This window comes from Balaenoptera acutorostrata, chromosome 4 (assembly GCF_949987535.1).
Source record: "Balaenoptera acutorostrata chromosome 4, mBalAcu1.1, whole genome shotgun sequence".
Taxonomy (NCBI): domain Eukaryota; kingdom Metazoa; phylum Chordata; class Mammalia; order Artiodactyla; family Balaenopteridae; genus Balaenoptera; species Balaenoptera acutorostrata.
Window position 1 is genome coordinate 95,641,560 of NC_080067.1, and position 15,070 is coordinate 95,656,629.

The window sequence follows — 15,070 nt, forward strand, 5'->3', positions numbered from 1 at the left end:
CCATTCAGTCAATTTACTCTAAATACTTCATGACTTACCCTGAGGAATGCAATCTTGTTTCTAACATCTGTCACAATGGCATTCCAACTGTCTACTGCAGCCTTTAACTGAAGTGATTTTAGGTTGCTGGTATAGAAATGGAGACACAAGAGAAAGTTCTTTCTTTTTATATGCCACTTAGATTTCCAAAAATTTCTATTATGTTCTCTAGCATGTATATAGATAAAGTAAAACAACAACAAAATTACCTCTATCACCAATTACCTCAAATGGGCAGAAAGTTGTATGGAAGGGCTTGTTATCAAAAATTTTTAAAAGGACTAGGAAACAAAGACATTCCTCTGTATAGGAATCCTCCATTGAAGAAGGAGGCAGAAGGCCACACAGGGAAACTGCCCTAGCCATCCAATGCAGGAGCATTCTCAAAGATGTTGACATCCTAAAAGCAGGTTTTGGACTATCTTCACATTAACCCTGACATCACAGGGCCACGGTTGGCCTATCAGGCTCTTTTGCAAATTAGAAAAAGATATTCCCTATAGAAAGGAAAGTCAGAAAGAAATACCTCTTCTGCGAGGATGAATTAGATTGTTGTCTCTATGATATGCTAAATTGCACAAACACAGTAGCTCTGCCCACCATGCCCATCAAACGACTTAAGTAAAACAGCTTTGAGGTGTTTAGGGTCTGGCATCTCAAGAAGAGAGATTTCATGTGGCCTTTCAAAAGGCTCTATCTGTTAAAACATCCCCACCCCACTATCACCTGGCACAAAAGAGCATAACAAGTTATCACTGAGATCATCTCATACAAAGAAGCTTGATAATATTCTAATTTATAGAGCATCCTTTCTCCCCTTAGCAAGCAAAGATAGACTGATCACTTACAACAGTGCTTCCCTGACATGAATGCACATCAGTATCTCCTGGGAATCTTGTTAAACATCAGAGATTCTGATTCTTTAGAATTGAAGAATAATGATGATTATATTAAAATAATAATCATTAAAAGTAGTGATGCTTTGGTCCCAGAGATTTTAATCTAATTAATTCCTTAAGTTCAAAGGTGTACCCCATAAAATTATAAACTGAAGAATCCCATGCAACCCGCCTAAAATTTGAAAACCACTCATTTGTAGCACAGCAGGAAACTGCCTTTAACACGGTTTGAGGTGTTAATACTGATTTTTCCCTCAATGTATTTTTCCAAAGGTATTTAAAATCAAGCGTTAAGAGAAAAAAAAATTAGAAAAAAGTTTTCCAATTAGAATCCACCTTGTTTTGTAAATATCTGGTCTTCAAGCATGTCTCTGACTGAGACTTTTGATCTGTTTCATTGCTGAGGAGGGGAAAAATCTGCCATCAGCTACTACTGCACTTAGTAGCCTACTCAGTGCTACAACAGGAGCAACAAAGTAAAAGCTCAAAGTGACTAAATGACATTTGAGGTTTAAAAAAACAATGGCTTCTTCACTCCAAAGAGTCTGATGTCATATATGTAAAACACATAACAGACTACGTTCAACCTTGGAGCCACCTGTGAGTACCTCAGAGACCAAGACACATTAAGGAAGAGGGAGAGGTTACCTTGCTGCCATGTGAGTCGCCCTGGCAAGCTGACTGAGGCATTCCTTTTCAGTCTGCTCTAGATGAAGCAAACCAAAATCTCTACGACACTGTAAGAAATATACCTACAGATTTTTGAGAGAAAGATAAAGAAGATAAAGATGTCCTTGTAAATGAACACATTCTTTCCTCAAACATTTCAAGTAAATTTAAAGTTATTTTTTTTCAATCTCTTCCAACAGCACCTGAGCTTCTTTCCTGCCCATAACACATTTTAAAGCTCTTTGATCAATTCTGAAATTCTAATATTTTTATTCGAAAGTTACTGGGTTGGGAAACATTTTAGAACATTAGTTTTTAAACTTGCATATGCACTGGAATCATCTCAGAAACTTAAAAAAATGATGGCTTGGTTTCAGAGATTCTAATTTAATTGATACCAGGTGTAGCCTGGGAAACGGTTTTTTTTTTTTTAATTTCTGAATATCTTTTTCTTTTTATGTTATTGATTTTTTAAAAATAAACATTTATTTTATTTATTTTTGGCTGCGTTGGGTCTTCATTGCTGTGTGCAGGCTTTCTCTAGTTGCTGCGAGTGGGGGCTACTCTTCGTTGCAGTGCGCGGGCTTCTCATTGCGGTGGCTTTTCTTGTTGTGGAGCACGGGTTCTAGGGGTATGGGCTTCAGTAGTTGTGGCACGTGAGCTAAGCAGTTATGGCTCACGGGCTCTAGAGTGCAGGCTCAGTAGTTGTGACACATGGGCTTAGTTGCTCTGGGGCATGCGGGATCTTCCTGGACCAGGGCTCGAACCCATATCCCCTGCATTGGCAGGTGGATTCTTAACCACTGCGTCACCAGGGAAGCCCTGAAAAGGCATTTTTAAAAGCTCTCAGATAACTCTATTATGCAGCAAGTGTGTTTAAGAACACTCAAAAGAAGTCCTGCTATTTGATTTTTTTTTTAATTGATGAAGGAGTAAGAAAACAATCAGACCATACAGGACTATGCTGTCCAAATGGGCCTTGGAGGTCATCTAGGCCGATGTCTCTCCAACAGTGGGAATCCCTTCCAACTATTATTGATGCATGGTCATTTGGCCTCTGTTTTTTCCTATTGATCACTCAATATTCACTGAAAATAGCTCATTATACTCTTAGCATTAAGTGTTTCTAAAATTAATAATGGAAGTAGAAAGGAACTTTCTGATTAAAAGCAGTGAAAAACAGTCTACAAACTTGAACTCTTAAGGTAATCTGAGCTTTTTTTTTTCCGGTTAAATTTAATACTCCAATACTTTACTGTCCGGGGATTTTTGGTGCAGTTATCACCCGTTGATTGTTGAGCTCTGGATTCCAGAGTACTCTGCTAAAAAATAGACCTTACCATAACAAAGGTGAGAAGGTTTCTAATGCTTTTAATGTCAACGAGTGCTCCAAAAATTTGAATTTTATTGTATATCAAGTTTGGTTATCTATAAATAAAAATTACATACATACATACAATCACATTTCTTTTGAGAGATCCTAGCTGTGGTGTTCTAAAATAACTTAGAAGAAACTGGATGCCTTTCTGGGGGAAGAGTTAAGTTAGTTTCCGACACTGGAATGTATGGTGTGTATGTGTTTTTGGAAGATCTATGTAGTTAAATAGCAAAGAAAGGAGATATTATGGCAGCAGTGAAATGTTATTCTTAGAAGTTTGGCTTAGTCACCTGGATTAATGAGAATTTTCTAAGATGCTATAATTCTATAAAATTCTACAATTCTATAATTGCTATATATACTAAAGCAAAACAATTTCTTGGAGTCATTTGGGGGAAAACAACATAAGATCATCAATCTTCAAGTAAAAATATACAAAATGCCAACAAGTCAAAAAAGCACAAGAGTTTAAGCTGTGTTTTTCTGGCTGGTCCTCAGATGTCTTAATTCTGTTTATTCAAAAAAAAATCTTTTAAAAATTCTTTAGTATACAAGTACACAAGTAAAACTTCACTCCTCAACCCCATCTCTTTTTTCTTACCTCAGCTGTTAAAGCTCTGCTAGTTTCTGCATTCAGTTTGTTTAAGTATGTTTTAATTGTGCTTTCCAGATTATGCTTCTCCATTTCCCACTGAGATCTGAAATATATGATAAAGAGTCAGTAACACTGCAGCAAGGACAGACTTTTCAACCTTATTCAGGAGGCAGACAGATACAAGCTATTCAATGAATAGGAGATGATTTCCTGGAAAATATACAGCATATAAAAGCAATAGAAGACATTACTTAACTCTTACTGTTACCCTTTACTATCATGAATGTGGAGGGTTTAAAGTTGTCATTTAAACTTTGGTTCTGAAATCAAGTTGTCTGAAAATGAATCTGACCTCCACAACTTATTAAATGTGAAACCATGGGAAAGTTACTTCTCTATACCTCAGTTTCCTCACATATAAAAATGGAGAAAATTATATTACTTACCTCAAAGAGTTGTTGTGAAAATTCATTCAGATAATATACATAAAGCACTTTGTGTTTGGCACATACTAAGTACTAAATAAATGTTAGCTATTATTATTAATAAATCTTACATAAAATAAAGTTTCTACAAGCCTTTTGGTGTCCTAACAATAGCAACCACAAAAATTTTTATTATCTCTGTCATAAAGCTAAGTCACTGTATTAAAATATTTTACTGTTTATCTCAGTGCTCACATTCAGTACCTTAGAATGAAAACAATTCCCATAGCTTGAGAAGGAGAGATGATGATAAGGATATTATTTATGAAGGACATTATGGAAAATGGCTACCTATGAGGTTTCTCTTTTTCCTATTCCATTTCAGCTTCCTACACTTGAGCCCCAGAATGCTAGAGCATACAAACCAAATTATGTTTCTAATGAAAGCAATTAATTGGACGTATAACATTTTTGTAATAAGGACTTTCACAAAGGCTTTCCTCAATGTTTTATTATTAGAAACAGCTGGATGCTTGAGTACCTGACAAACATTGATGAGAAGCCTGATAAGACAATATGTTGTTAATATCAATAAGACCAGATTATTTTGAGGGGAAAAATTATAAAATATTCAAGGAGTCAACAAAAAGGAATTATGATGCCACTGAATACCGTGCAAAACTTGCCTATGAGAGAAAAAATAGATAAATTGGACTTCATCAAAATCAACTGTGCTTCTAAGGACATGATCAAGAAAGTGAAAAGACAACCCACAGAATGGAAGAAAATATTCGAAAATCATGTATCTGACAAGGAACTTGTATCCAGAATATACAAAAAACTCTTAAAGCTCAATAGTTAAAAGAGAAACAACCCAATATTAAAAATAGTCAAAGGAAGTAAATGGACATTTCTCCAAGTAGATACACATAGCCAAAAAGCACATGAAAAGATACTCAACATAATTAATTATTAGGAAAATGCAAATCAAAACCAAAAAGACATACCACTTTACAAACACTACAATGGGTGAAATAAAGACAGATAACATAATAAGTCTTGGTGAGAATGTGGAGAATTGGAACACTCATCCATTCCTGCTGGGATTATAAAATGGTGCAGTCACTTGAAAAACAGTTTGGCAGTTCCTCCAAAAGTTAAAAAGAGTTTACTGCATGTCTCAGCAATTCTACTCTTAGGTATATACCCAAGAGAATTGAAATCATATGTCCACACAAAAATTTGTAGACAAATGTTCATACCAGCCTTATTCATAACAGCCAAAAAATGGACACAAACCAAATGTCCATCAACTGATGAAAAGGTAAGCAAAGTGTGGTATATCCGTACAATGGAATATTATTTGTCCATAAAAAGGAATGAGTACTGATACATGTTAAAACATGGATGAACCTTGAAAACATTATGTTAAGTGAAAGAAGTTAATCAAAAGAGGCCACATATTATTATATGATTCCTTTTATATGAAATGTCCAGAATAAGTAAATCCACAGAGACAAAAAAATTGACTAGTGGTTCCCAGAAGCTGGGGGACAAGAGAATGGGGAGTGACTTCTAATGGACCCAGGGTTTCTTTTTAGGGTGAGAAAAATGTTCTGGAATTAGAAAGTGATGATGGTTGTACACCTCTACATATACTACAAACCAAGGAATAGTATGCTTTAACAGGGTGAATTCTATTCTATATGAATTAGATCTCAAAACAGCTATTATAAAAAAAAATGTGAATCAGAACAAAACTTACCCAGTTTCATAAAGCAGTCACACCTAGTAGTATTGATTACAGTAAAGAAAAAAGAATTCATAAGCCCTAGTTCCTGACAGTAGTTTGTTGTGGCACCGTAACTTTGCTGATTTAATCACTCTCAGCAGTTTTCCAGGGCCAGAGGCGAAGTGAACATTCCTCCCTATTTGCCTAGGACACTTCCAGCTTTTATCTGTTGTCCCAGTGTAATTATTAATACTGCTCAGTATCATGCTCAGAAGTGCCCGTTTGGATGACAAGTTATATGGCCACCTTAGCCAGAATATGCTGAGTGGAATCCACAGAGTTTCAGAGAGGGTGCACTCAACCAGAGCAACGGCTGTTTGTTACCTTTTCATAGAAAGTTGCTCTTTAAGGCTCTTGATTTCATTATCTTTAGCATGGCTCTGACGCTGTAATCTAAGAAAAGAAGAAAGAACGCCATAAAATGTTAGAAATTATTTATCATTAACAGTCAGAACAACTCTACTTGTAGCTGAGGAGGGACTAAGTATGTCCATTTTGGGCCATAAATCTTGAGCCTGAAAATAACTGGACTCCTCTACCTTATTCTTCTAAGATTTATCTTTCTTACGTCTGATGTCCGATTTACTGACTTTACAAAGAAAGAACTAAGTTCTAACCCTGAAAATTAGAAAGCCAAACTGAAGAGTTATATCGTATCCCCAGCTTAATGACTCAGAAAAATGACTTTAGCTCTTTGTTCTTTAGTTTACCCACTAGAAAACAGAGATGGCATCTTGTGATGTTCTAGGCCTATGGTGGGACTGAGAACTTCAAATTCCTTAAAGAGATAGTATATCAAGTCATGCAAACTATTAAAGACTTAAGTTCTGAAAGAAATAAGATCTTAAATACAGAAGCAATGAGGCTGTGTACAAATAAGAATTTTAATTAAAACTATAAATTATGGGGCTTCCCTGGTGGCGCAGTGGTTGAGAATCTGCCTGCCAATGAAGGGGACACAGGTTCGAGCCCTGGTCTGGGAAGATCCCACATGCCGCAGAGCAACTAGGCCCATGAGCCACAACTACTGAGCCTGCGTGTCTGGAGCCTGTGCTACGCAACAAGAGAGGCCTGTGCACCGCGATGAAGAGTGGCCCCTGCTCGCCGCAACTAGAGAAAGCCCTCGCACAGAAACGAAGACCCAACACACGCAAAAATAAATAAATAAATTTATTAAAAAAAAAAAAACAACTATAAATTATATCAGGGAGTCACGCACATGACCTGATCAACAGAAGATTGGGTAAAAATTTTGTATACATCAGAAAACATAACCCATGATTAGCTTAATAACCGACATGCAAAAAAATATTAAAATAAATGCAAAGTAATACTTTCGGGGTTGACATATATTCACATACCATTTTTGATGTTCCTCCCTTGTGCTGCATTTTTCTTTACCACCTGTTAATCTGCTTCAATATGAAGAGATTTATAGCAAAAGCACATTTCTCTTTAAGTCTCTGATATGTTCAGACACTTGGGATACATATGAGTTCTGGTTTACATAAACTATGGAATGATAAAGCCTTAAAACAGTGACGTTACATGTTGGCTGGATTGCTCACCACTAGATTTCAGAGACCACCTACTTAACGTTTAAGCTTCTTGGAAGCTGTAGAGACTTATGATGAATGTTGTATTGGACTGATAATGCAATGAAAAGAAACCAGGTCTCTTTAGATACAAAAGAGATCATGTTCTTGAGTAAAGAATAAGAAATACAAGCTTTGTTACCGTATACTCTACAGGAGTATGTAGAGAGAATTGAAAAGTAAGTTGTAAGATTTCTAAGACTGACATCTTTCTTTCCCATGTATACTTCCATTACTTCATTATTTTACCCAGCTCTAGTTTAGAGTGGGCAATAAGAACTGACAAAGCTGATCGGGAATTCAGAAGACCTGGATTCTTAAGTAACAGAGGATAAGGTAGGCATAGTTCCTATCATCCTGCTCATATATGAACCAGCTATATATGTTCAGGTAGTCATAACTAGTTAGTCCTATTTTTCTCATGAAAACCATGACAGGGTGGGATTAGATTTTGTTCTCTAAAATATCTAAAGTTCTCAAGCTTACTCTGGCTGCCTATGAAGTTTATTATATAAATTTTACGGACAGCAGTTTCTTAACATTTATTAAGTATTGTAATTTGTGCAAAATATGTCATTTTTGTATGTCTTCTTTATTAACACTGCAATTATCATCAACATATTTACCAAACATTTACTGTAGTATTGGCATTGAATTAGGCCAAAGAAGAAAGATGTTTTTGCTTCCAAATAAACAAGATGTTCTAAGATGAAAGAAATCAACATTTTACAATGAAAGAATATTTATATTTTTATCACATGCTCTTGGGACATGACCAGGTGAATTAAACAAAGAAAGGCTCAAAAGCTTGTATGAGAATACACGCAACATTCATGCTTTCCTCTCTTGTCTGAATGCCCTCTGTCTTTTCTCCCATCTCACCCTATGTACTACCTAGCTTAGGTACAACACTATGTCTTCAATGAAGTTCTTCTTTACCTCAACATCAAAAGTACTCTTTTTACCCCACAATATCCCTATTAAAAACAGCTCCATTTGACAGTTATTTATATGCACTTTTTCAAAAAGTTAAGCTTTTTCAGATAAACATAGATTCACATGCAGGTGTAAAAAATGATACAGACAGATCCCATGTACCCTTTATCCACATTTCCCCAAAGCAACATCTTGCAAAACGACAGTATAATAACCCAGGATGTTGTCAGTGATACAGTTAAAGATAGTGAACAATTTTATCACCACAAGGACCCCTTATTTTGCCCTTTTATAGCCACAGCCACTTCCCTCCCTCTTCTATCTCCTCCTTAAAACCTTGGGACCACTAATCTAATCTATTTTCCATTTTTATCACTTTGTCATTTTTGAACTATTTGAAATTTTGTCATTTCAAGAATGTTACAGAAATGGAATAACATAGTATATAAGCTTTGGGGATTGGTTTTTTTCACTCAGCACAATTCTCTGATGTCAGCAGGGTCTGTAGTGATATCATCATTTCATTCCTGAGGGTGGTAACTTGTGTCTTCTCTTTTTTTGTCAGGTTTGCTAGAGGTTTGTCAGTTGCATGGATATTTTCAAAGAAACAGCTCTTTGTTTCATGGATTTTCTCTGCTGCTTTTTCTGTTTCCAATTTCAATATTTCCAATCTTTATTATTTCCATCCTTCTGCTTGTTTTGGGTCATTCTGCTTTTCTTCTTCCGGGTTCTTGAGGCGGGAGCTTGTATTGTATTATACATTTGAGACTTCTCCCCTTTTCTAATGTGCACATTTAGTGCTATAAATCTCAGAACTGCTTTAGCTGTGTCCTACAAACTTTGACATATTGTATTTTCACGTTAATTCAATTCAACGTATTTTTATTTCCCTTGAGACCTCTTCTTTGACTCATGAATTAATTAGAAGTATATTGTGTAGTTTCCACGTGTTTTAAGATTTTCCTGTTATATTTCTGTTAGTGATTTCTAGTTTGTTTCCACTGTGATCTGAGACATGCTTTTCATGATTTCAATTCTTTTAAATTTGTTGAGGTTTGTTTTATGGCCCAGAAAATAGTTTATCTTGGTATATTTCCTGTGGGTACTTGAAAGCATATGTATTCTGTTATTGTTTGGTGAAGTGTTCTATAAACATCAATCAGATCCTGTTGCTTGATGGTGTTGTAGAGGTCTTCTATTTCTTCTTTCAGTTCTGTCTGATTTTGCTTCATATATTTTGAGGCTCTGTTGTTTGGTATGTACACCTTTAGGTTCTTATGTCTTCCTGGTGGACTGATCCTTTTATCATTATGTAATGTCCCTCTTTGTCTCCAGTTTTCTTTGCTCTAAAGTCCATTTTATCTGATATTAATATAGCCACTCCTTCTTTACTGATTAATGTTTACATGGTATATATTTTACCATCCTTTTATTTTCAACCTACTTATGTTGTTGAAACTGAAATGTATTTCCTGTAAACAGCATATTGTTGGATCACATTTTTTTTGTTTTGTTTTTAAAATCTATTCTTCCAGTCTCTGTCTTTTAATTGATATATTTAGACCATTTATACTTAAGGTAATTATTGATATGTTAGGGCTTAAGTCTGCCATTTTATTATTTGTTTTCTGTTTGTTTCCTCTGTTTCTCTTTTCTTACTTTCTTGTGGGTTACGTGAACATTTTTTAACATTCCATCTTAGTTTACTTACAGTGTTTTTGAGTATATCTCTTTATGCAGCTTTCTTAGTGGTTGCACTAGGTATTACAATATGCATACATAGTCTACTGGTATTGATCTTTTCTTACTCCAAGTGAAGTATAGAAGGGCTGACTCACACTGCTTTGCTGCTGTACAGTAGAGAGAGGCAGGAGCTCCCTGTTGGGTGCCTCTGGCACCAGCTGGGGAAAGCAGGGGAAATGGAGTACCACCTGGTCCCAGGGTGGAGATTCAGCTCCCCATGAGAGTAGGAATAAAACCTAGTATTGACTAGTTCCACCTTGGATCACTTTGTTAAGTCTCGTTGATGCTAGGTAGAGGTAGAGGCTTAGCTCGCAGCTGGACCATATTGATGCTATCCTGGCAGCGAAACTGGAGCACCCCTTGCTTCCACTTGGTGAGGAATGGAAGATTAGCTGCCTGCTCAGTATTGCTACCCCAGCAAGGGAATCTGATTTCTGCCATCTTTTGTCAGAGTGCAGTACCTGTGTCCAAGGGGTGGTGTGGGTCTAGTGGTGTTTGGCTGGAGTAGGTGGGTAGTGCCAAAAAGGTTTCATGTTATTATATCTTCCTTTCCCTGATCCTCTGGCTAAAGGGAACAGACTTTTCTTGGCACTTTAGTGCCCTCCTACCCTGTGCTTACTGACAGTTGCATGTTGGAGGTTTCTGCAGTGCCCTGTCTAGGATACATGGGAGGCAATTTTAAAAAAATCACTGTCACATCATTCTTTCAAGTTCCAAGGTTTCTATACAGTCTGCTTCCTTCTACCTTTCAGAGTCTTCCTAGCTTTGTTGTGTTCTATCCAGGGTGTTTAAGTTGTAAGAAGGAAGACTTGCAAGTAACAAAGCTACTACATTTTGGTGGAACTGGAGGTCCCTCTGTTATATGTAATTTTAATCCTCTCATATTAATCTATACTTTCCACTAGCTCACAGTTAATGTCTGATATGTCTTGGTATCCTTTACATGTGCCTTACATAATTCTTCGCACACTGTGGGAACTTGATAAAAGTTTGGTGAATGTTCAGCACTGAATGTTCCTTGTGTGAAGACATATGCATTCCCTAAAGTGGTCTGTTTGTAATCTCAAGCATACAAGGGAGTCTGGGTAAGGTATCAGAGTTGAAGAGGGATATCTCAGATAGCAAAGGAGAGAGGCAGCTCATCTGCATGGATGGCATTACTCTTCTGATCTCTGACACTATATAACATATTTATGGATTGGTCATTGTCTTTCAGGCTAAAAGACAAAATTTTGAATACTGAAGTGTGGGTTCTTAAGTGATTTCAGTCTGTTTAATTTGTCCAAGCTATTTTAGGTCCACAAACCTGAAAGTGTTTGCAACTGATACCATGTTGCCAGAGCTATGGCATCCTGTTCTTCCTAAAAACCCGTTCAGGTTGGATGAAATGTTATGTGGGAGAAAACTGAAGACCAAAATCTCTGCCTAATATTTCTCCAATTTTACTATTGACATCTTGGACTCCTTACACTAAGATATTCCCTAGAATCTGTCTATTTTCCCTATTAGCAGTCTAGGAACTGCAGTGGATTTCAAATTAGAATCATGGATGACTGGTATTTTGTGGTATTACTGTTTATTAAAATAATGTGTCACAAATTATATTACTATTTCACTTCAAAATGGTTTGAGGCAGTGGTTAGTATAAACAGAATGGAGCAGGATACTCATTTTTCCCTATTAAATCAGAATTTTTAGTCTCAGGCATTTTTAATACTTGAGGTTGTAAGAGAAATGAGATTGATGGGGTGAAAAGATTCTCCAGGAATTTGATTTGTTTCCAATCTCTTGCGCTTAGAACACAAATACTCTCAGAAACCAACATTAAAAGGTATGAAAGTGAGTCAATGATGTCTTTGAGGAATGTACTTACCATATGCTATAAAGAAACAGCCAATCATTAGTCACATTTTTACAAATTAGAGTCATGACCTGAAAGCTAATTATCATTCTCATGTAATTCTATTATATTCACACTTATTCAGCCAATACATGAAAAGCTTGATATATAGAGTGAGCAGTTGCTTATTTCTCAATCCAGCTGGCAAGGCAAAATATAGTGGGTTTTTAAGCAATTGCAGTCCTGTGGTTGGCAGTTCCTAATGTGCAGTCACAATGCCACCTAGTGGCTACAAAGGGATTATCTTCTAAAGGATACTGTTCATAATGGAGCAAACCCAGAATTTTCTTCTATCAACAGATTTGCACTTACTTGGACACCTTATTGATTCCAAAAGCCACTTGTTGGTTAAGAGATGAGATGATTTTATCTTTCTTTTTAATCTGTGTTTGGTTTTCTTGCCACCGAAAAGTCACTGTTTTCAATTGTCTTTTGAAATCCTGATCAATGAAAAATATTATTTCAGTTAATTCTGTTCAAGCCATCAGAAATTTAAAGAAAAACTAGACTCTTTAAAAATATATACCATTAAATTGAACATTTGAAGTACCTCTAACTTGCCTCAGATATAATGGCAAAAATACTTACTTCACACTGATAGTGCAATTTACAAAGCTGTCGTTGTCGAGCAAGCTTTTGCTTCTCAGTTTCTCCATATTCTGTAGTTACCTTGTTGGTTGAGCCCTATTGAGCAAATGGAATATTCATGCTTTATTTTCCTCTTTAAAAAAGCACTAATATTATAGAAATTTAAAGGAAAAACACTACTATTACTGTTATTTAAAGGGGATTTAAGTTGCTGTCTAACTCATACTCATGCATTATAGGTTTCAATGCAAATATCACTTCTCTGATTAGTTTAAATAAGCCTACCTCTCTCCAATTACAGCATTCACTAAACAATACCATAGTTACTTGTCTACTGCTGCTACTACTGAATAATGTTATCTGTATGCTTACTATTTTTAAAGCATTTTTTGTAATGCTTATATTGTCATAAAAACCATATGAGGTAGGCACTCACTAATCCTACTTTAGAGATGATAAAACTGAGTAACTTGCCCAAGGTCACACAGTAAGTGAAGGAGCCAGAATTCTAAACTCAGGCAATCTTAACTGCTAAACTACTTAATTATTACCTTAGTAATTATCACCTTAGGTTAATGTTCAACTTCTCCACTGGATTATAAACACTGTGATCACAGGGACAATGTCTTAGCACAGCTCTTGACCCAAAGTAAGTGCTAAGTGTTTTTTGAATAAATGAATGAGTAAACATTTTTCTAAAGCTATGTGACATTTTCATTCTATTTTTTGAGTTCTTATAGCTGTTGGATGAAAACCAAAGGCCCCACATTTAAACTTTAGTGTGACATCCAAAGCTTAGAATATGTCATTTCAGTTAAAATATATGTATATATTTTAATTAGAAAGGAGACAAAAAGGCATGACAATTATACTAATGTACTATCAGCCAGGGAATTGTTTGTACTAACTGTATCCTTAGATATCAACATTACTATATATTATATATTATTATACTTAAACCATGGAACAGGTTATCATATATTACCTCAGTATAGAATTCTCATGGGTAGGTTAAGCAAGTGGTTTTTTTAAAAAAAAAGCTTTCTATACATTTTGTCTCATTAAGTGCTCTGTTGAGCATTTAAATCATGTTCATATGCACCTTCATATATAAGTATGTCATTCCCAGCACTGACTACCACCAGGAAAGGAACCAAAAAATTGTTGTTCGTTAATATTTTTTGTAGATATTTCATGGTAACAAAAAGGTTTAACTTTTTGAAAAATGAAAGTAGCTTTGTTTTATAAAACTATTTTTCTCATGAAATTTAATCCAATGGGATTATGCCAGGGTATTTTTTTCTTCCTTGTGGTATTTGAAAACTCTTTATAAGGAATGCATTTGTAATCAACTCTGCCCAATACTTAAAACCAGGAAATGGTCTGAGGACTAAAGTGAAAAGTTTCCAGTTCCTAGGGTTCTTTTTTATGTCAGCCATCCCTCTGTCCCTCCTTTCCTGTTTTTTCTTTTTCCTCAGAAACACAACATAAATCACTAGGTTAACATGCTGTTCAAAGAGTCATGAGGAAAAAATGGATAACAATTGTTCTGGAAGAAGGAAGGCAGGGCTGTATCCTCTCAAATCAGGCTTACCTGCTCTATCATGTCCAGAATATGAAGTTCATCCAGGCTATAGAACTTGTCTTCAGTTGCAGAATCTTCTTGAACATCACTTGCATCATCTTTCATAAATCCACTGATTGAGTACAGATTTGCTTGTTCTTTCTTCAACTGCTCTTCCTTACCTATCATATTTGGGCTATAGTGGTGACATAATCAATGTGATCTTTTATAATTGTATAGTGCTTTTCATCTAAGACATTATTTCCCAAATTAATATTGTACTGGTCTCATGAGATGCTCAGATCAGAAGGGCTCATAGTCAAAGAAAGTTTGGACAGTGCTCATACTATGTATTTCTTTTGAAGATTCACAATGAATTTTAGCATATTTCAGGTAGCACTCAACTGAGGTGCCTATTCTGTTCATAGTAGTGTTTTTAAGAAATATCAGACCATGGAGTTCATTTTTCAAATTATAACTACTAACATCAGTTACTTTGAGAAACAATACTTTGGGAAATATTGACAAGCATGTCTACATCTGCTATATTATTTAATCCTCACATCATTCTTGACAAGTAGGTTGGTTTAATCAACTTCAGTGCTTAGGTCCCATGTACATTTAAATAAAGGGCTGCAAACAGCAATATAAAGTAGATTTTAAATGGAGGTTTCTTTTGTAACAGGACTTTAAAAAAAAACTGTAGTGATAATGAATTTCAGTAACTAGGAACCACTGAGAAAACAATGAAAATATTACATGTACAATGGCAATTAACTCATTTTATACCTATGTCTAAAATTTAAAGGAATGCTACTATCTTTTCAGTTGGCCCACTATTTAGTAGCTATGAATTTCCTTCCTAATCTCATTGAACAATAACAAGAAATAGTACTTTTATTTATAGCATGATATATATTACTTAATTTTATAAGTGAAAGAAAATT

At 35.5% G+C, this 15,070-nt stretch overlaps 1 protein-coding gene across 10 annotated transcripts in view; it reads right to left on the minus strand.

Moving 5' to 3' along the window:
- The window catches only part of DZIP3 (DAZ interacting zinc finger protein 3), a 118,689-nt gene that overhangs the window by 22,090 nt on the left and 81,529 nt on the right, over nt 1–15,070 (minus strand). For 9 of the 10 annotated variants that reach the window (XR_451429.2, XM_057545321.1, XM_007187135.3 and 6 more), the window contains 7 exons: nt 14,154–14,319; nt 12,560–12,655; nt 12,284–12,411; nt 6,122–6,190; nt 3,587–3,683; nt 1,587–1,690; nt 39–126 (listed from right to left, as the gene is read on the minus strand). Coding sequence is in view for 9 of the 10 variants with exons in the window: in XM_057545321.1 (XP_057401304.1) it covers nt 39–126; nt 1,587–1,690; nt 3,587–3,683; nt 6,122–6,190; nt 12,284–12,411; nt 12,560–12,655; nt 14,154–14,319 (748 nt within the window). In the remaining variant the exon portion in view is untranslated. The remainder of the gene's footprint in view (nt 1–38; nt 127–1,586; nt 1,691–3,586; nt 3,684–6,121; nt 6,191–12,283; nt 12,412–12,559; nt 12,656–14,153; nt 14,320–15,070) is intronic. The other variant, XM_028167707.2, reaches the window with a different exon arrangement.